This window comes from Phyllostomus discolor, chromosome X (genome assembly GCF_004126475.2).
Source record: "Phyllostomus discolor isolate MPI-MPIP mPhyDis1 chromosome X, mPhyDis1.pri.v3, whole genome shotgun sequence".
NCBI lineage: Eukaryota > Metazoa > Chordata > Mammalia > Chiroptera > Phyllostomidae > Phyllostomus > Phyllostomus discolor.
The window spans coordinates 32,111,234-32,130,044 of NC_050198.1; the positions used below are offsets into that span (position 1 = coordinate 32,111,234).

At 52.0% G+C, this 18,811-nt stretch overlaps 2 protein-coding genes across 4 annotated transcripts; one reads left to right on the forward strand and one right to left on the reverse strand.

Annotated features, from left to right (window-relative positions):
• Window positions 1-408: 408 nt before the first annotated feature.
• GPKOW (G-patch domain and KOW motifs) lies at window positions 409-10,409 on the reverse strand. Of its 3 annotated transcripts, none has more exons than XM_036016985.1 (12): window positions 10,345-10,409; window positions 8,519-9,389; window positions 7,561-7,715; window positions 7,341-7,465; window positions 4,747-4,856; window positions 3,645-3,858; window positions 3,024-3,156; window positions 2,222-2,354; window positions 1,898-2,021; window positions 1,734-1,803; window positions 870-955; window positions 409-782 (listed from the first exon to the last, which is right to left on the reverse strand). In XM_036016985.1, the coding sequence occupies exons 2-12, from the start codon at window positions 8,692-8,694 to the stop codon at window positions 648-650; spliced, it is 1,461 nt and encodes a 486-aa protein (XP_035872878.1). In that variant the 5' UTR covers window positions 8,695-9,389; window positions 10,345-10,409; the 3' UTR covers window positions 409-647. The 3 variants fall into 3 exon arrangements, with proteins under 3 accessions (XP_035872878.1, XP_035872877.1, XP_035872879.1); XM_036016984.1 differs by lacking the exon at window positions 10,345-10,409 and adding an exon at window positions 10,225-10,338; XM_036016986.1 differs by lacking the exon at window positions 10,345-10,409 and adding an exon at window positions 10,225-10,328 and having other exon boundaries at window positions 8,519-9,022.
• A 1,661-nt stretch (window positions 10,410-12,070) lies between these two features.
• On the forward strand, window positions 12,071-18,635 carry MAGIX (MAGI family member, X-linked). The gene is made up of 6 exons (XM_036016991.1): window positions 12,071-12,184; window positions 13,020-13,166; window positions 13,823-13,905; window positions 13,982-14,209; window positions 14,320-14,491; window positions 15,206-18,635. Exons 1-6 carry the CDS (start codon window positions 12,136-12,138, stop codon window positions 15,511-15,513), a joined length of 987 nt encoding a protein of 328 aa, XP_035872884.1. The 5' UTR covers window positions 12,071-12,135; the 3' UTR covers window positions 15,514-18,635.
• Window positions 18,636-18,811: the final 176 nt, after the last annotated feature.

Consider the following 18,811-nt stretch of genomic DNA (forward strand, 5'->3'; position numbering starts at 1 on the left):
AGCAACTCTGGTTCGCAGACCAGTACTCAGTCCACTGAGCCACACCAGCTAGGGCATGGATCCTTTTTTTTCTTTTTTTAAAATCTTCACCCGAGGATATGTTAATTGATTTAAGAAAAAGGAAGGGAGGGGAGACAGAGACAGAAAGAAACATCGATGTGAGAAACATTGATCAGTTGCTTCCTGTATGTGCCCCAACTGGGCATCAAACCCAAAACCTAGGCATGTACCTTCACTGGGAATCAAACCAACAACCTTTTGGTATATGGGACAACACTCCAACCAACTGAGCCACCTGGATGGATGAATCCTTTAAACTGTCTGGCAGCCCAAGCAGGGCAATGGGGCTGAAAAATGAAATGGTTCCCACCTCAGTGTGGCTCTTACCTACACTCACAGCTCAGCATACCACTTATGAGCTCTTCATTTTACTAAGTATTTGAAATGGTTTTTATTTTATACTAACTGCTGGTAAGTACTAGGTTTGTTTTCATCCTCCCTCTGGTCTATCCATTTTGTGCCCTGTCCCTGTCCCAGGGCTGCACTCCAAGTACAGGGTGGACAATGGCCTCCCCACCTTCACAAACATGGGCTTTTTACACTGTACAGAACTGGTAACTGCCTGGGGAACTGAATGAGTCCATGGGTCAGTCTTCATCTGAGTTACTGGGGCCCCTGTACTCGCAGACAGCATCATAGTGAAGCTCTACCAGTCGATTCTCTCTCCGCAGCTGAACCACAGCCTGGCTCTGTTCTCTGTCCCAGCCCAGCAGACGGCCCACCTAGAGTATGGACAGGCAGAGTCAGCTAGGCTAACCCAGACCTCAACACATCCCTTGCATGCTCCCACTCCCAGGTCTGGGACTCACCCTTCCAGCCTGTGGTCCCAGCACTACCATCACCTGTTTGCCCTGGACCTTGGGGATGAGGGTCTCCAGCATGTTTTCCATGATACCTACAGAGAAAGAGAGGGGAGTAAGGTCTGCAGCCAAGGGCCAGCCCAGCCAGAGTCCTGTCAGAAGGGCCTTTTCTGTATTCCCTGTGGCCACTCTGTACCCTAATGACAGATGGGAGTCCCACCACACCCATTTCATAGATGAGAAAGCCTAAGGAACAGTTCCTAGCAATAGTTGTTCTAAAGGAGGCATTTACACATTATGGTGATGGGCGGTGGTGATAACAGACACTTTACTGTGACCATGTTGTAAGCCCTGCCGTATAAGAGGAGCTCAATACACACCCTTATAGGGCACCAGTCACAATAAGGAGAAATAGGCCATTTCAGTGCTAATTTTGCAGATGTGGAAAGTGAGGCTCAAATAAGTGTCTAATTTTGTGTTAGGATGCTGGGCCTTGCAAAAAACCTTAACTGCCCAATCTCCCAGCTTTGCCTTGGCAGGCTCTTGGCCTCAGACAGCCTTTCTAAAAAAAATTTCACCTGAGGATATGTTTTCATTGATTTTTAGAGAGAAAAGGAGGGAGGGAGGGAGGGAAGAAGGAAGAGAAACATCAGTGTGAGAGAGACACATCAATCAGCTGTCTCCTATAAGTGCCCCGACTGGGGATTGAACCTGCAACCTAGGTATGTGCCCTGACTGGGAATCAAAGGTGCAACCTTTTTGTTTGGTGTACTGGATGATGCTCCAACCAAATGAGCCACCCAGCTAGGGCAGACAGCCTTCTTGATCAGCCTCTAGGATGGTAACAACCCAGTGGCCATCCCTCACACTCACCTTCCAGGACCTGGCCTTCATCTGTCCGACATACACAAGTATCTGGGCTGAGGACATCTTCGATTGTCATCTGGGGGGAGGGTCAGGGGATGAGAGAATGTTACGACAGTGAAAGGGGTTCAATCCCTAGGGGAAAAAGTGAACCTAGGCTGTGGGGTACCCACCTTGGTGTTGTAATACTGCCCACCCTTATGCAGTTTATCCACAAACCGCACACGCAGGTCCCTGTGCAACCAGTGCTGTCTCCTGGAGGCCACTTTCTCACTCTTGGATGGAGGCCTGTCTTGCCTGTGGAGATGGGACAGACACCAGGCTCAGTCGGATATGCATTCTGGTCACCTCACCTTTGTTGATGCTGTAGAACCCACCCATACTGCTGTTTCTAGTTCCTTCTATGCATCTGCCTTGCCCTGGAAGCCTTCTCTGACTGTGGAGCCTCCCCACACTCCCTCATCTTCTTCTGTAATCCAAGATGCTCAGGGCCCCACCGGTCTGGAAGGCGTTTCCGCTTCCTCTCTTCTGTTCCCCGCTGGGTGGGGGGGTCCTGATTCTGGAAGGCCTTTAGTGACGACGACGAGGGTGTTCCATTCTTTTGCCCTGGAGAAGTTTTGCTCACCTGGCCTATTCAAGAGGGCGTGGGGAGAACCAGGAAAGAGCTTCAGTATCTCTTTTTCTTTCCTTCCAGGCCATACCTCAGCCTTGGGTCACCTCTCATCCACCAAAGTGTCCCCTCTTACCATCATGCCTTTGCGTGGACTATTGGGATGCTTTCCCCTTCCTCTCAACTGCCTTGGCCTCCTTCAGGAAGTCTTCCTTTTAATATCACCCCAGCCTGTGCTGATAGTGCCTACCTGAATCAACTGCCTAGCATGGGCTAGGAGTCCTGGAGAGCTCTACTTGCTCCCGCCTGCTAAACTGCCCATTCTACCAACATGCCTAAAATGCCTTCCTCCTGTTATTCCTCAGTCCTAGCTGTTCTCACTCCCTAGCAAAAGAGAGGTTCATCGCCCTAAATAGACAAAAACCTCTGGGGGTAGAAACTAGCTTGCACACTTGTTTCTTCTCCTTTAGAAAGAGGCTAAAGACTCGGGGTTACTAGGTCAAACTTTATTCAGTCAAACTGAAGAAAGCACTCTCTCTATTCTCACCTCCTGACCTCTGACCAGGCATACCTGCCAGGCAGACCTGGCTGCCCCTCCCCTCTGCAGATCTAACACCTGCCCAAGACAGGCCCTGCCACCCTCTGGGATGCTTCTCTAATTCCCACAGCTAGGAAAGAGGCTCACTTACTGAGATCCAAGGAGTTCTTATCAAATTCCTTCTGGGAGATAGGCTGTAGGCAGTACTCACTAACAGTCACCATGCGGCTCCCCACAGCCAAACGAACCATGGCTCTAACATTGTCAGGGTCAAGGCCTTCCACCTGAAGTGTTGAGAGGAAGAAGTTAGGCAAATGTTGAGCAGACTCGACCCACATTTCTAGGACCAAGCTGTCCACCCCTACCTCTAATCGGCTTGACCCCTGTGTATTCTGCAGTAGATTGTGACCCCTGAGAGTGAAGACCAGGCTTGATCACTATGTCTCTCCCAGCTGAATTTGATCCCTGAGGTCTGAGACTGGAATAGGTCCTTGTATCTCCCCCACCAGACTGTGGTTCTTAGACATACTTTAAGCATTTAATCCTTAGGGACTTGTGGCATATAGCATTCTCTCCCCTTAAGCTAGAAACTGAGGCTCAGAAAGACCTAGCAAGTGGTCCTGAGTTACCAAATGAGGCAATGAGCCAGGCAGGCCCAAAAGACAAGGACTTCCAGGCTTTCTACCCCAAACCCAATTCTTCTTAGTTCTGTCCCTCACATAAATCTTCCCTGCTGCCTGTCTTGGGCTCCAGGAACATCTTGGTTCCTTACCTTCCCATAGAGGCCTCGGTAAGGGCCAGAAAGAACCACCACAGCTCCTCCAGGAACCAGTCCTTGATGCTGGTCTTCCTTATCTTTCTCTTGTTCCTCATCTGGCTTTGGCAGGCGGTGGGGGCCACTGGAGGCCAGGGCCTGGACCTCAGTCAGGCTGGCGCCCAGCCCTAACCCTTTAGGCCTCAGTGAGTTGACACGAGGCTTCACCACTCTATAGGGAGCACAGAATATGAGCTTGTTGGGGGATGTTACAGTCTTCAATGCTCTACCTGCCCCCAACCCCTACCCAAATTCCACCCTTTCTGTATTTTTAAGAATGTACTCCCCCATTTCACGTCAGGATTGCTTCTGACCTACAGAAATGGCAATTTCATTTGGCTCAGCCTAAAAATGTGCTACGTATGCCATCCATTACATAAGATATATAATATAGCCAAATACACTATTTGTACAGGGGAAACCATAGAGATATTCACCCCTAGCAGGTAAAACATACTATAAAACACTGTCAATTCGGGTCACATTTTGCTGCCAAAAGGTTTATGAAAAAAAACTGGTTTTCAGAATTCTTTGGCATTTAGAACTGTAGAGAAGGGATTATAAGTCTGTGTGATGATAACAAATGTCTAGTCTGTGCTTATTTGGGGTCAGCACCTACTGTGAGTACTTTACATGTATAATTTCACTGAACTATCACAACAGACCTGGGAAGTCAATGCTGTTATTATCCTCATTTTTAAAATTTTGATGTACACTTACTAAAGCTGGGGACACTGTTAGGATACAGAAAGTTAAAGGTAACACACCTGGGAGATGAAGGGGGAAGGGAAAGATGTGAGCCTGCTCTGGAAGGAGGGGAGCCCCCATTTTTCACATAAGGAAGCTGATGCCCAGACAGGCAATCTTTCCATAAATGGAATCCCATTATGGAGTTTCAAAGGGCAAACAGGAATTTGAAATAGTAGTGGAAGAGACTACTGAATCGGTTACGATGGTAATGTGCCCGTCCCATGACTAGATGGTTCTGGATGGATGATAACCACAGGGGTCTCATTCACTGCCTTGTCTGTTGTCCCCATGGCCCTACCCCAGAACTCACTGACTGAAGGTTCGGCCGATGCCTTGGCCAGGTTTCCAGCCCATGCCCCGCAACATGGCCAGCCCATATGCCTCCACAGGGACTGCCTCGTAATCGGCCTCCTTGGGCACCTGTGGGTTCAGGTGGAGGAATGACAGTCAGGCTTTGCTTATCATAGGCCCTCTGATGTGAATTTGCTATCACCTACTGGTGACCTTCAATTCTTCTTTTCTTTTTTCTTTTTTAGATTTTATTTATTTATTTTTAGAGAGGGAAGGGAGGGAGATAAAGAGAAACATCAATGTGCGGTTGCTGGAGGTTATGGCCTGCAACCCAGGCATGTACCGTGGCTGGGAATCGAACCTGCGACACTTTGGTTTGCAGCCCGCGCTCAATTCACTGAGCTATGCCAGCCAGGGCTTCAATGCTTCTTTTCTAGTCAGCTCAAGTTAGCTTTTATAAATAAAATATTTTATTTATTTTTTAGAGGGAGGGGAAGGAAGAGAGGGAGAGAAATATCAATGTGGGAGAAAAACATTAATATGAGAGAGAAATATTAATTGGCATGCACCCTGAATGGGAACTGAACCTACAACCCAGGCATGTGCCCCAATGAGGAATTGAACTGGTGACCTTTCGGGGTTTGAGGGGCAGCACCCAACTAACTGAACCACACCAGTCAGGACTCACGAGTAACTTTTGATTTCCTCTTGCCATCCCTCCTTTAATTCTCCAGGTCAGTCCTTCAACAAATGCTTACAAGGTACAGGTACTGTTCTAGGTGCTAGGGATAAAATAGTGAACAAAACAGACAAAAAATCCTGTCCCTATAGGATTTATGTTCCAGTTGTAGGACACAGAATAAATAAAATACACAAAACGTGGTATGTCAGGTTTTGGTAAGTTATATGCAGGAAAATTAAGCAGGTTAAGGAGATGAAAAATATGAAGAATGCAGTGTCACTGAGTTGGTATTTGCGCAGAAGCCAGAAGGAGATGGCAGAAAGCCATGAGGATATAAGAAAGAGTGTTTCAAGCAGGGAGAACAGTGAAGAGCAAAGGCCCTGAGGCAGGGGAAGATTTGGTATGTGTGAGAAGCATCATGATAGTCAAACTGACTGAAACAGAGATGTGGAGGCAGAGAAGAATGATAAGAAATTAATTAGGAGAGCTCAGCAGGAGTCACAAGAGGGTGGCAAACACAAGGAGGACCAGCAAGTAAGAAACTGTAACAGTCCGGATGAGACATGTTAGTGGTTCAGACCAGCATGCTGGTTGGTGGTAGTGATGGGGAGGAGTGGTCAGATTCTACATGTATTTTGGAAAGGGACACGATGGAATTCTGCTGACATTTTATGGGGTATAAGATAAAGAGGGAGTCAAAGGTTTTTTTTTTTTAATTTAAATTTTTTCTTCCTTTTGTAACTTTTTAAAAAAAGTGGCTGAGAGGAGGGATGGATAAAATTGTGATCAATTGAGATGTGGAAGGCTGCAAGAAGAGAAAAAATGAGAGAAATGAGGCCAAAGCTAGAACAGGATGGAGAGTGAAGTAAAAGTTTTTTTTTTCTCTTTTATGAATGATGAAAGAAACCAGAGGACACCTGAAGGCTCATGAGAACTGTTCAGTCAAAAGAGATGGTGGTCTGGGGCTGTAAGAAAACTAGGCTCCAAAGAAGCATCTCAAAAAAAAATTGTGGTCCTGGCTGGTATAGCTCAGTGGATTGAGTGCTGGCCTGTGAACCAAAGGGTTGCTGGTTTGATTCCCAGTCAGGACACATGCCTGGGTTGCAGGCCAGATCCCTAGTAGGGGCATAGGAGAGGCAATCACACATTGATGCTTCTCTCCCTCTCTTCCTCCCTTCTCCTCTGTGTGAAAATAAAAAATTTGAAAACAAATTGTGAATGAAGAGGTAAAAGACTAAGTCCACAGCTATGAAAGGCACAAACCTTGTAGACACAGCCGTCACCTGTCATGTTCTCACCTCCCATCATCACCCCCTCAATTCTTGATACTCATTCCAGACACCCCATAAGTTGTCTCACTATTGGAGACATACCACATCAACTTCCTGCCACCATGCCATTGTCTGGGTTGTTGCTGCCATTAGGAGTACTTACCCTGCTCTCCCCTTTTTCACTAAACCCTACCTGACCTTCCAGGTCTTGGTCCTACCACTCTGGTCTCAGTCTCCATCAACTCTAGCCTGGACTACTGGTCTCCTTGCTTCCATCTCGGCTTATTAATTTTTTTCTGCTCACAGATGCCAGAGAAATCCTGTCAAATCATAAGTATTGTCCCTTCTATGCTCAGAGCCCTCTCATGGCTCTCATCTCATTCAGAGTAAAATCCAAAGTCCTTACCATGCCCCACAAGGCCCTACCTGGTTTAATCCCCACTTCTGACCTCATCTACTACCCATCCCTTTTACTCATTCCACTCCTTCCCGTTCAGTCTCCTTGGTGTACCTCTAACATTCCAAAGGATGGAAGGAGAAAGGAATAGGCAGCAGGCCTCTAGTACATACAGGCTTTCCCTGAAAGATGTGCAGGGAGGTGAGGCTGGCAGACATGGAAAAGAAAGGCTGGGATAGAAGGGGGGTGAGGGGCCAGCTCACTGTCTCAGCCTGGGGCTCGTTGTCTGACCCTTCCTCATTGGGGGTACATCTTTTCTGGATCATAGGGATAGCGAGCGTGGGGTCGACACCTGCATTCTCTCTCTCCTCCAGAGACTTCTTGGATTCTAAGGAAGAATGGGAGTGAGCAATGAGGTCCCACCATATCCTTCTACTTTTCTCCCATTCCTTCACCAGAGCAAGGCAAAGGGGGATCACTCACCCTCAATGAGCTCCTTCACAGCCTGGGAAAGCATCCCATCTGCCCTGGCCTCCACATCTGTGGATGGGCCAGGGGCCTGGGTTGGTGGCTGTCTTCGAGAGCCACTCTGAATCAAAGGGATGACGAGTTCCTTGGGGGCTTCTGAGGGATTCACACTGATGTGGACACAGAGGAATAAGGTCTGGAGAGTAGTATGGTCAGTGGGTGCTGAGCTACACCCCTTCATTCAGAGAAAACACAAGAGCCAAACTCACCCCCACCCTGTCCCACAAACCACACTCTCCCTCTGTTCTGTCTGGTTCTCCAGTTATGTCTCTGATGGTGCCTTCTTTGGATTCCCTTCTCCACACCCAACTCTTAATTGTGCCTTTGAGGAATCAGTCCTCAGTCCATGGCTTCCACAATGACCCACAAATGACCACCTTAAGTCCACACTCTCCTTCTATTTCCAGGATCCACACCAACCTCCCGATGGTAGATTCTCTTCGTGAAGCCTCCCCTTTCCTCAGACCCCCCGAATTAAGCTGGGGGTGTGGCTCAGGACTCACTGACCATACTACTCCTTCTCCTTTCCGAATTAAGTTGATGATGGCCTCCCCCAACCCCAATCTGCCACTCCATCCCATTCCCCATACCGGAGAAGCCCCACCACTTCAGGTGAGACATTAAGGGTCCTGTCATTCTCTCCTTTCCTTCTCTCAGAACGCAGACACCTCAGGGTTCCCAAATCCTAAAGACACTCCCTCTCAGGATGTATTCTCTCCTGCCAATCCCCACGGCCATCAGTCTCAATTTCTTCAGTTGTCCTACAAACTCTAGTCTCCTCGCCTCCACGAGTTTCCTCAGATATACATAGGCTTTCCAGGCCACTGTCACCAAAACAATCAATTCTGATTGCACCCTCCCGCTTGCACCCACCGCAACCTATTTCCAAGGGATGAAAGACCCAGAGCATCACCTCTGCAATTTTCTCCCTTCCACGGTCCTCAAGAAATCCTTCTCTTCTGGAGCCGCACCCATGCCGACTCCACGGTCGGCCAGCCGCTTTCGGGCGGCAGTGCGACTGAAGGTGAACGAAACTGGGGCAGTGGAGTGTCCAGCGGACTGCAAAACACCCTCTTCGCGTTCCGCCATCTTGCCTCTCTTCCCAGGCGGGTGCAAGGCTTGCTGGGAAGTTTAGTTTAGGCTAAGTTTGCTGGGGGCCGAAGGACGAGCTCTAGAACTACTTTTCCCACAAAACATTGCGGCATCTGACAGACAAGGCGGTTACAGGGCGGTGGGAAGTAAGTGTCGCTCTTTTACTTCACAGAACTGCGTCGCGCCCTGCATACGGGAAATACAATTCTTCAGAAAGTTAGGAGTGGTAGGAAGTGGACTCATTCTTACCGGGTATTCATTCCTTCGTGTAGGAATTTGACAGCTATTTATTGATTGTCTACTTTGTGCACGTGACTGTGCTCTACTGGTGTGGGAAGTGTGGGTAAGATAATTAAAAAAAACTGAATGCCAGTTGTGTACAATAATAAATAATAAAGATGTAAAATAAATAAATACCCTAAGCAATAGACATGTCAATGATGCCTGCAGATGCCAGATTTAATACTCGACAAGCTCTGGTAATGCTAATAAAATAGACCTCCTGTAAGAGACTCGTAGTCGTGTACGGAACAAGGACACCCCCCCGTCCTTGGGGCGCAGGCGCAATGTGGCGCCCGCCCTGCGAACCAGCGCCGCCACGTCGGCCGCAGCTCGGGCCGCCAGGGGGCGCGCGTCCAGCCGCGACAGGAGCTGCCGGGCGCTGGGACTGGCCCGCTGGGGAGCGCGGCGGCCTGCGCGGGAGGGGGCGGGGGAGAATAGGTCAGCACAGACCCCGAGCCTCGGTGCACCACCACACTCCTCTACGTCCGAAGACCTAGATGCTCCTCAGGGTCCCCGGAGACCTCAGGCCCTCCCTCGATAGTTCCGGAGGCCGCCGACTGTCCCTCTCATCTGCCGCTAGCCCCAGCCATCCCGTGTGCTCCCGTGGACCCCCGCCGGTCTTCACGGTATCCCTGGCGGCAGCTACGTGACCGCAGTATTCCTGGACACTCCGAAGACCGTGTGACTATCTCTGGAACTTTCCGACTGCCCCTTCGTCACCCCTGATTCCAAACTCTTACCCCCGCAATATCAGGAGGGTCCCCGATTTCCCCAGATGTCCTAAGAGAACACGGTCTGCCCCCCTGTGGCCCCGGGACTCAGGACTCACCCTCCAGATGCCCTAGGCAATCCTCATGGCCCACGCCGGGGCCCCAGATTGCCCTCCGCTTATCCCCAGAGGCCCCAGTCTAAGCCCCTGCCATTCGCTGCAGACCCTGAAGTGCTCAGGCATCCCCAGTGACCCCAAGCAGACCCCTCCAGCACATCTCCCCGGAGACTCCTGAGAGCCCCCGGAGCTGGTGCGCAGCCCCGTGGCGTGGCGCGGGTGCAAGTGCTGAGAGGGGGCCTCGAACCCAGCCCGGGTCTCTTGGCCCCTGTCCCCAGCCGCCGCCATCGCCGCCGCCACCACCGCTGCCTGGGTACCAGGCTGCCTGGTTTACCACCTATCCAAAGGGAACGGAGAAGGAACAGACAGGCGGGGCGAGGTGCGGCGGGGACGCGCCCATCTCACCCCCACCCCAGTACCTCCTCTGCTCCCCCTAGGGTCTGTGGTGTCCCCCGCACGCGGCTCCATGACCCAGAGTGGTCCGGGTGGACACAGAGCCGCCAGCGATACGTTCTGAGCGCCCGTGTGCGCGCGCTCACCTGGCTGCCAGCCCGGGCCTGGACGCAGTGAGGCCAGCCTGTTCCGTGCCGGGCACCCCAGCCCGCGCGATGACCTACCTGGCGGCCCACAAGGAGGCGTGGCTGTGGGCGCCCGCGCTGGGCCTCGCTCTGCTTTCTGTCCGGGTTCCAACCCTGCCAGCATTCTCAGTAACCAGAGCACTGTTACCTCAACCCCAATTCTTGCTACTGTCTCCAGATTTGCATCCCTTCTGACCTCGCTCTCAGAGAATCCCTTCCCCTGTCCCTACAATTTATCCTTAGAGGCTGTCCTTGGACACCCTATTGCTTCACAGAATCTTCCAGGACTAAGCATTTCTCAGTCTGGAAGAAATTCCCCACCTGCAGACCCTTGAGCATCCATCCAGTTGTCAAGCTCTCTGTCCTATTTCTGAAGCATTGAGGCTTCCCAATGCTTGGCAGCCTCCCCTCACCATCCATGCATCCTAGCTATTCAATAATGCTGCAGTCTGCAAGACCACCCATTAGGGATCTGCAGAACCTCAGTCTCCTGTTCCCCAGTCTGTAAGCACCTCCCTACCCGATCCATCAGTTCTGGAAACCCCAAGCCCAGGAATGGAAGCTGCTCCCTTCGTCTGCAATGCCTGAAGTCTCAAGAATGGGGTGGAGCAGTGAAGGAGGTCCAGTATGTACCTCCACAGACAAGGCCAGGTCAGAAGTGGGAGAGGCAGGAGCCTGCAGGAGGAATGAAAACAAAGACCTTCAGCCTCCTTCACCTATGACAACAGTGGGACCCTGACAGGTAGATGAGAAAGGTTGCCCAGCCAGCCATAATGGACATCAGGACAGTATGTCCACGGCCCACAGTGGAATAATCATGGACCAAGTGAGTGTTGGGGATGAGCTAGCTGCCTGAGACCAGTACTGTTGTCAACAGGCTGCTGGGCTCTGGGCAGGTGCCTGAGCCCCTCCAGCCCTCAGTATCTTTCTCCACGAAGTGGTGGCCACAGGCCATCTCTCACTGGTCTGCATTCCTCCCTCCACTACAGTAGTACTGTGTGCAGGTGCTCTCCCCTTGAGCACTATGTCCCCAGACCCCACCTCCACCTTCTCAAACTTCGGAAGGGCTTCATTTTTCCCTTCTTATTGGTTGGTGTCCCCTGCAACCCAGGTGCCTTCAAAGCCTCCTCAAGTACAGGACCCCACTACTGTCTCTGCACTCTTCATGGAGCCTATCCTTCTCCCGTTTTTGAGCCCACAGCCCTATCAGGCTCAGGGCCATAGGCCCTGCCATGGCCCTAAAGGTTCCAAGGGTGGCTCCTCCCCAGCCACCCATACTCTTCCAGTTCCCCAGTAGGGATGGGTTTGGCAGATACTCATTGCAAATTTACTGAGTGTCTGCTATGTGCAAAGCTCTGTTGGAGGTGACAGAATTCCCAGATAACTTGGGTTCCAGTTTTGCATCCCCTTTTTAGGTGTCAGGGCTCAGGCAGGGCCCTCAACTTCTCTGGGTATCAGCTTCCCCTTTTCATACATGAAGTAACAACATCCTCTGGGTGGCAGGAGGACCCTAGTCCAGGGTCCTGGGATAACAGAGGCGCCCCTGAGGCACAGCGAGGCCCAGCGCGGGCGCCCACAGCCACGCCTCCTTGTGGGCCGCCAGGTAGGTCATCGCGCGGGCTGGGGTGCCCGGCACGGAACAGGCTGGCCTCACTGCGTCCAGGCCCGGGCTGGCAGCCAGGTGAGCGCGCGCACACGGGCGCTCAGAACGTATCGCTGGCGGCTCTGTGTCCACCCGGACCACTCTGGGTCATGGAGCCGCGTGCGGGGGACACCACAGACCCTAGGGGGAGCAGAGGAGGTACTGGGGTGGGGGTGAGATGGGCGCGTCCCCGCCGCACCTCGCCCCGCCTGTCTGTTCCTTCTCCGTTCCCTTTGGATAGGTGGTAAACCAGGCAGCCTGGTACCCAGGCAGCGGTGGTGGCGGCGGCGATGGCGGCGGCTGGGGACAGGGGCCAAGAGACCCGGGCTGGGTTCGAGGCCCCCTCTCAGCACTTGCACCCGCGCCACGCCACGGGGCTGCGCACCAGCTCCGGGGGCTCTCAGGAGTCTCCGGGGAGATGTGCTGGAGGGGTCTGCTTGGGGTCACTGGGGATGCCTGAGCACTTCAGGGTCTGCAGCGAATGGCAGGGGCTTAGACTGGGGCCTCTGGGGATAAGCGGAGGGCAATCTGGGGCCCCGGCGTGGGCCATGAGGATTGCCTAGGGCATCTGGAGGGTGAGTCCTGAGTCCCGGGGCCACAGGGGGGCAGACCGTGTTCTCTTAGGACATCTGGGGAAATCGGGGACCCTCCTGATATTGCGGGGGTAAGAGTTTGGAATCAGGGGTGACGAAGGGGCAGTCGGAAAGTTCCAGAGATAGTCACACGGTCTTCGGAGTGTCCAGGAATACTGCGGTCACGTAGCTGCCGCCAGGGATACCGTGAAGACCGGCGGGGGTCCACGGGAGCACACGGGATGGCTGGGGCTAGCGGCAGATGAGAGGGACAGTCGGCGGCCTCCGGAACTATCGAGGGAGGGCCTGAGGTCTCCGGGGACCCTGAGGAGCATCTAGGTCTTCGGACGTAGAGGAGTGTGGTGGTGCACCGAGGCTCGGGGTCTGTGCTGACCTATTCTCCCCCGCCCCCTCCCGCGCAGGCCGCCGCGCTCCCCAGCGGGCCAGTCCCAGCGCCCGGCAGCTCCTGTCGCGGCTGGACGCGCGCCCCCTGGCGGCCCGAGCTGCGGCCGACGTGGCGGCGCTGGTTCGCAGGGCGGGCGCCACATTGCGCCTGCGCCCCAAGGACGGTGCGTGTTGGGGCGGGGCCTTCCCGGGTGGCGGGTTCGGAATGCAGCCAGGTTATGAAGTGGTAGGTGAGTTAGGAGGACCCGGTTTGGAGCGGGGGATTCGAGGTGGCTGGGACTTGGGGTTACCCTAGCATATTCCTCTAGGAAGTGACACTGGGAGGGTTATTGCAGTAGGTGAGTGTTGAAAAATTAGTTGAGGATGCAAGGATCCTCCTCATCTTCGTGAAGGAGGCTTTGAATGGAGGGCACTTAGCTTAGGGTAGAGCCTATAAATGCTTGAGGTGGGGCTGGAAATGACAGGATTGGTTGAGATTTATAGACTATAAAAGAGTGGAGCCTGGAATTGTTCAGGAGCCTGGCTATGCACCCTCCAAGGTGGACCTATGGTTTATTTGAGGGTTGGGGGTCTGCATGTTATTAGAGGGAAGTAGGAATGTATGGAGAATGATTCAAATAGCTGGGCCCAGGATAATTATTTAAGAAATTGAGATCAAGACAGTGATATGAGTATGCAGAGCCTCACTAAATGGGTGGGCGATTCTGTCTGTGCAATCTAGATGCAAGTTAATGAGATAAGGCTAGAATGGCAACTCATGGGGTAGGACCTTGGTAGTTTACATACAGTTGGACCCTGGATTTCATCTTTCATTCCCCAGCCACTAACGAGCTGGATTCTGCGGACATAGAGGTCACGGACAGTCGCTTGCCTAATCCCACTTTCATGGAACAACGGCCTCAGGTACCACCTAGTCCTCCTAATCGAGGTCATGTGCCTAGAGACTGGCAATGTATGTACACTCGTGTCCTTACTCCAGCATCGTCGGTCAGAGACCTTGGGTACACGCACGGCGCCATCCCAAGTGACTCAGTTTAAGGCTTCGAAGCCGCCTCAGGCCTCTGGTCCGTTCTGTGTGGAGCTGGCTCGTGGTTCTGCAGGCTTTGGCCTCACACTAAGTGGAGGCCGAGACGCAGGTACAGACACTCCACTGGCAATACGCGGGCTGCTGAAGGACGGGCCGGCACAGCGCTGTGGTCATTTGCAGGTGAGCCATAAAGCACCCTCCATTCCATGGTGCTACCCCCGACCTCATCCTTTGTTGGGGTGCTCCCAATCTGCCCTTCCTACAACACCCATCACTTTTTACTTCTGTAGCCCGGTGACCTTGTGCTCCATGTCAATGGACAGTCAACTCAGGGCCTCACCCATGCCCAGGTTGTGGAGCGAATTCACACAGGTGGGTCCCGGCTCCACCTCGTGCTGAGCAGACCTCTTGATACGCACCACAGCAAGCCTGAGATGGGGGGAAGACCTCGGAAAGGAGACGGTGGGTTTCCCAGGGGAGAGGGGTCTGGGATCTGTGAGGGGATAGAAAGGGTTGCAGGGTAGAGAAAGTCTGGGGTCCTGGGTGAGATGGGTTAGGTGGTCTCAGTGGGGAGGGTTGGGAGTTTGGTGTCTGTGAGGGGGTCATGGCATTCTCAAAAGTAGGGTCAGGGAAGGCAGGGTCCCATGATGAGAATAAAGGTGGATTTCAAAAGGAAGGTAGTGGGAGTGGGGAGGAAGGAAGGGGCCTGGAATAAAAGCAGGTATTCAAAAGGAAGGGTCGTGGACCTTGGAGAAGTCTGAGTGATATTAGCAGCAAGGGGATGGGATGGGGATGTAGAAGGTAGGGGGTCTAGTTCCTAAAGACAAGGGGTTCATAAGGGGAGGGGCAGGGATTAGAGGGAGGTGGGTTGTGCAAGAGGAGAGTTTGGGAACTTAGATGGGAGGGGTTTGATTTCCGTTGGGTATTGTGGGAAATGATTTCTGAGTTGTGTGTTCTGGATCCAGGAGGGGCTGGGTCTCTAGAAAGGAGATATTGGGGGTCTTGTGGGGTGGTATTTTTTCCTGAGGGGATATGTCCAGGCCTTGATGGAAGGTTTTTCTAAGGGGCGTTGTCTCTGTCTCCTTCAGCACTGAAGATTCTCCTGGCCACCCTGAGTCCCAGCTCTCTGTACCCTACCCTGTCACTTAATCTAATCTGCATTCCTACCATTCTCAGATTGCAGTCCAGATCCTGGGGGACCAGAGGTGATGAGATCGCCTAGGGCCAGCGCCTCCCCACTTCAGCAGCCTCAATCCTGTACAACACCCAAGACCTGGGGCAGCTCAGAGCCTAGCCCAGAGGGGGCAGCTGACAGCCACACTGTTCCTCCTCCTGAGCTCTGCCAGGGGGACACAGACCACCAATCCCCGGGTTCCCCAGGACCCTGGCTGGTGCCTAGCCAGGAACGGCTCTCGCAGGCCCTAGGTGTCCCAGGGGCCACACAGCTTGCTCTGGAGATGGCAGCTGGAAGGCGGAGGCACTAAGCATCATCTAACATCTGATGGCTGCATGCTCACTTGAACCAGGCTTGCTCCCTCAGCCATGCATTAGCACTGCAAGCAGAACCACCACTTGGCCTTGTCCCCCCTCCTGCTGCACAGTTGACCAGCCCATACTCCCCTCATGGTGTCATAGCCCTTCCAGACCCGCCAGCCTGGCGTTTCGGGGTGGGGAGGTAATAAATCTGCCGATCTGTCTTGACTTGCCAGGTGCTCTAGGCTGGGTGGGGCTCCCAAGTCCACCTGGTAAAGGAGGGGGAGGGTCAATCCTGTTTTGAAGAGGGCCTCTTCTTGCAACCACTGATAAATGCTGCTTCTTTCATGCTTCTAGAAGGGCTTTTGCTTCTGCCGGTCCTCAGCCCAGCATGCTTTCTCCCCACTGTTTCTCTTCGAGAACTCCTGCTTCTCTACCCAGTCATTAATTTCACTTCTTTTTGGAGGTGTGCAGGGCTCACAGATAATTATTGAGCATGTGTGTGGAATGCAGAGGGGGGCCTGTTATGGTGAGAGAACAACAGTTATACCCACAGCCTTGGCCCTGAATCACCTAGACCCTTGGCAGTGGCTGGATAGCAAGGCTAGAAACTGGGTGGCTTCCTTCTTCAGGAGCCTGTGGTCTCTTACTTCCGGTCTGACACCCTCAGGGCAAGAGCTGGGGCCCTGGGGCCCCTTTGGGGTGGAGCCAGGTAGGTGTGACTCAGCGGGCTGGACTAAAAACAGCTGTTAGAACCTTTAGGCTTCTCCCCCCTCTTCCATAGATGGTGACAAACTGCAGCCGTACTTGTGTGCACAAGCCACATGCTGGGCGTTCCCAGTCCTGGGAGAGGCCAGAGTTTCCTCCATCCTGGGAACAGAGCCCTAAAGCCCAGGCTTATATGGCCAGGAGGACTCCAATCTGGGTAGCCCCCAAACCGGTGCTGTCTGAGGCCAGAAATATGCAGTCACCTTCGCTGTCACCACATCCTGAACATTTGGCCTCATCTCTCCAACAAGGGAAGCTGTGGTCAGTGGGCAGTTTTCACTCCTATGGGGAGGGGCCAGGAGTGGGGAGAGAAATGAAAGGACCAGAATGTGAGTGAGCATCCAGGGCAGCCCTCGAGAGGAGAGAAGGACTACAAAGCCAGGCTGGGAGTTGGGTTATAAAGAGGTGAGCCACTTCGGTGTGGCTCAGTTGGTTGGGCATCATCCTGCAAACCAAGGGGTGGCTGGTTCAATTCCTGGCCAGGGCAAATGCCTGGTTTGCTGACCCCTGTTGGGGTGGGTGTGAGAGAAGCCACTGATTGATGTTTCTCTCCCTCTCCTTCTCCCTTCCTTCCCCTATCTCTAAAAATAAATAAATAACATCTTTAAAAAAGAGGTGAAGAAGTGGACCCTGACTCAGAGCTTGGTAGAGGTATGGTTCCACAGAAGTAAGGAAAGGACTGCTGAGCCCCAGTTCAGGAGACTAACAATAGTAACCCCAGCCACCATTTACTTGGCCTTATCCCTGCTACTGGCTTCACTTGCACTATTTCCATCTAGTTACACATCTATTAACTAATCTTAATATGTCCATTTCACAGAGGAGGCAAGTGAGGCACAACGAGTATATGTAGCTGGGTGGGGGTGTTGAAGCAAGATTTAATCAAGGCTTGATTCCTAAGCCTTAATCTCACCTTCATTTGAGAAGTATGAATCAACTCCAACTGTTTACCTTGCACTGTGATAGGCACTAGGGCAATGCTGGGGGAAAAACATAAAGATTTCTATCCTTGTGTAGTTGATGTACTGGGGGTAAAACATGTCAGAAGAGATAGGAAAATTACTAATATCATAAGGAAGTGAGCCCTGGCTGGTGTGACTCAGTGGATTGAGCACTGGCCTCCGATCCAAAGGGTCGCTGCTTTGATTCTCAGTCTAGGGCACATGCCTGGGTTGTGGGCCAGGTCCCTGGTGGGGGGCACTCAAGAGGCAACCACACATTAGTGTTTCTCTCCCTTTCTCCCTCCCTTCCCCTCTCTAAAATAAATAAATAAATCTGAAAAAAAAAAGAAGGAAGTGAGAGTTATGAAGACAGCAAGGAGGTTTTGATGGAGAAGGTAAATTATGAAGGGCTGCTGGCCTCTTTAAAGACATAACATTTGAGCTGGGACCTGGATGACCAGAAGCCAGATGTAGAAAGGTCTGGGGGAAGGGTGCTGACAGCAGTAGGAACATCAAGTTCAAAGGCTCTGATGCATAGCAAAGCATGTTATGTTCTAAAAACTCAAGCATGTCTTCACAGAGTGGGAAAGCACACACCGAGCACTGGGAAAAAGTATGTTTCATCCCTTCCACTATCTCAATTACTTTTTCACTGGGCTGAAAGAGGGGAGCCCCTTCTTTGGTTTTGAGGGGCCTGGGGCTAGGAAATGGAGATCAGGCAAGCCATCGGGTTGAACTATCCTGGCCTTCCAGTCACAACCCTTGCCTCATCAAATGAGATGAGAATAAAACCAATGTCCAGTCTAGAGAGTATGGCCCCCAGCCCATCTCAGGGGAGATCCAGATTCCTGTAACCAGGTGCCGATCTCACATGCAGAAATAGGGTGAATCAGAAGAAATTCCTTGCTCAGGGTAACATACTCTCCAAATGTGGTCGGCCTTGTCACCCAGCCTGGTACTCCACAAGCCTTCTCCTCATTTTGCCAAGCTCCCAGTAATCAAACCCATGATCCTTTTCCATTCTTCATCTAGGGTTGGGCTGACTGCCCCCCTCCTCAGAACCAGAAAACCAGACTTCCCTAGGATTGCAGAACAGAGAATCAGACAGACCCTGGGCTCTGACACTATTCTTGATGATGTTCCCCTCCATTTACAGAGCAGCTTGATGCTCACCAGGCCCTGTTCTCTCTTGGCCTGTGCACCAGAGATCTTATTCCCATTCCTAGTAAGAGTTTTATTCCATGGTCCACCATCTTTTATCTGCAATTCTGATGTCCCCCAAAGCTCTGGAAACTGATAGTTTTCCCACGATGTGGCATACCATTTGGTTACAAAACCTGACCTGACCTTATGAGGCACAATTTTCAGTCCTAACTTATTCCACTTACTGTGAATGTCCACACCTTTGAAGGAAATATTAACTTTTTTTTTTTTTGAAATGGGGCAGCTTCACTCCCCACTGACTGTTAAGTAATATATCATATATGCACCGGGAAATTTTTTCAAAATTTGAAATATTCCGAGTTCTGGAAACATAGCTGAGTTTCAGTAGGACCTCGACTATTTTTTTTTTCCTATTGTGAAGGAAATTAAGTCACTC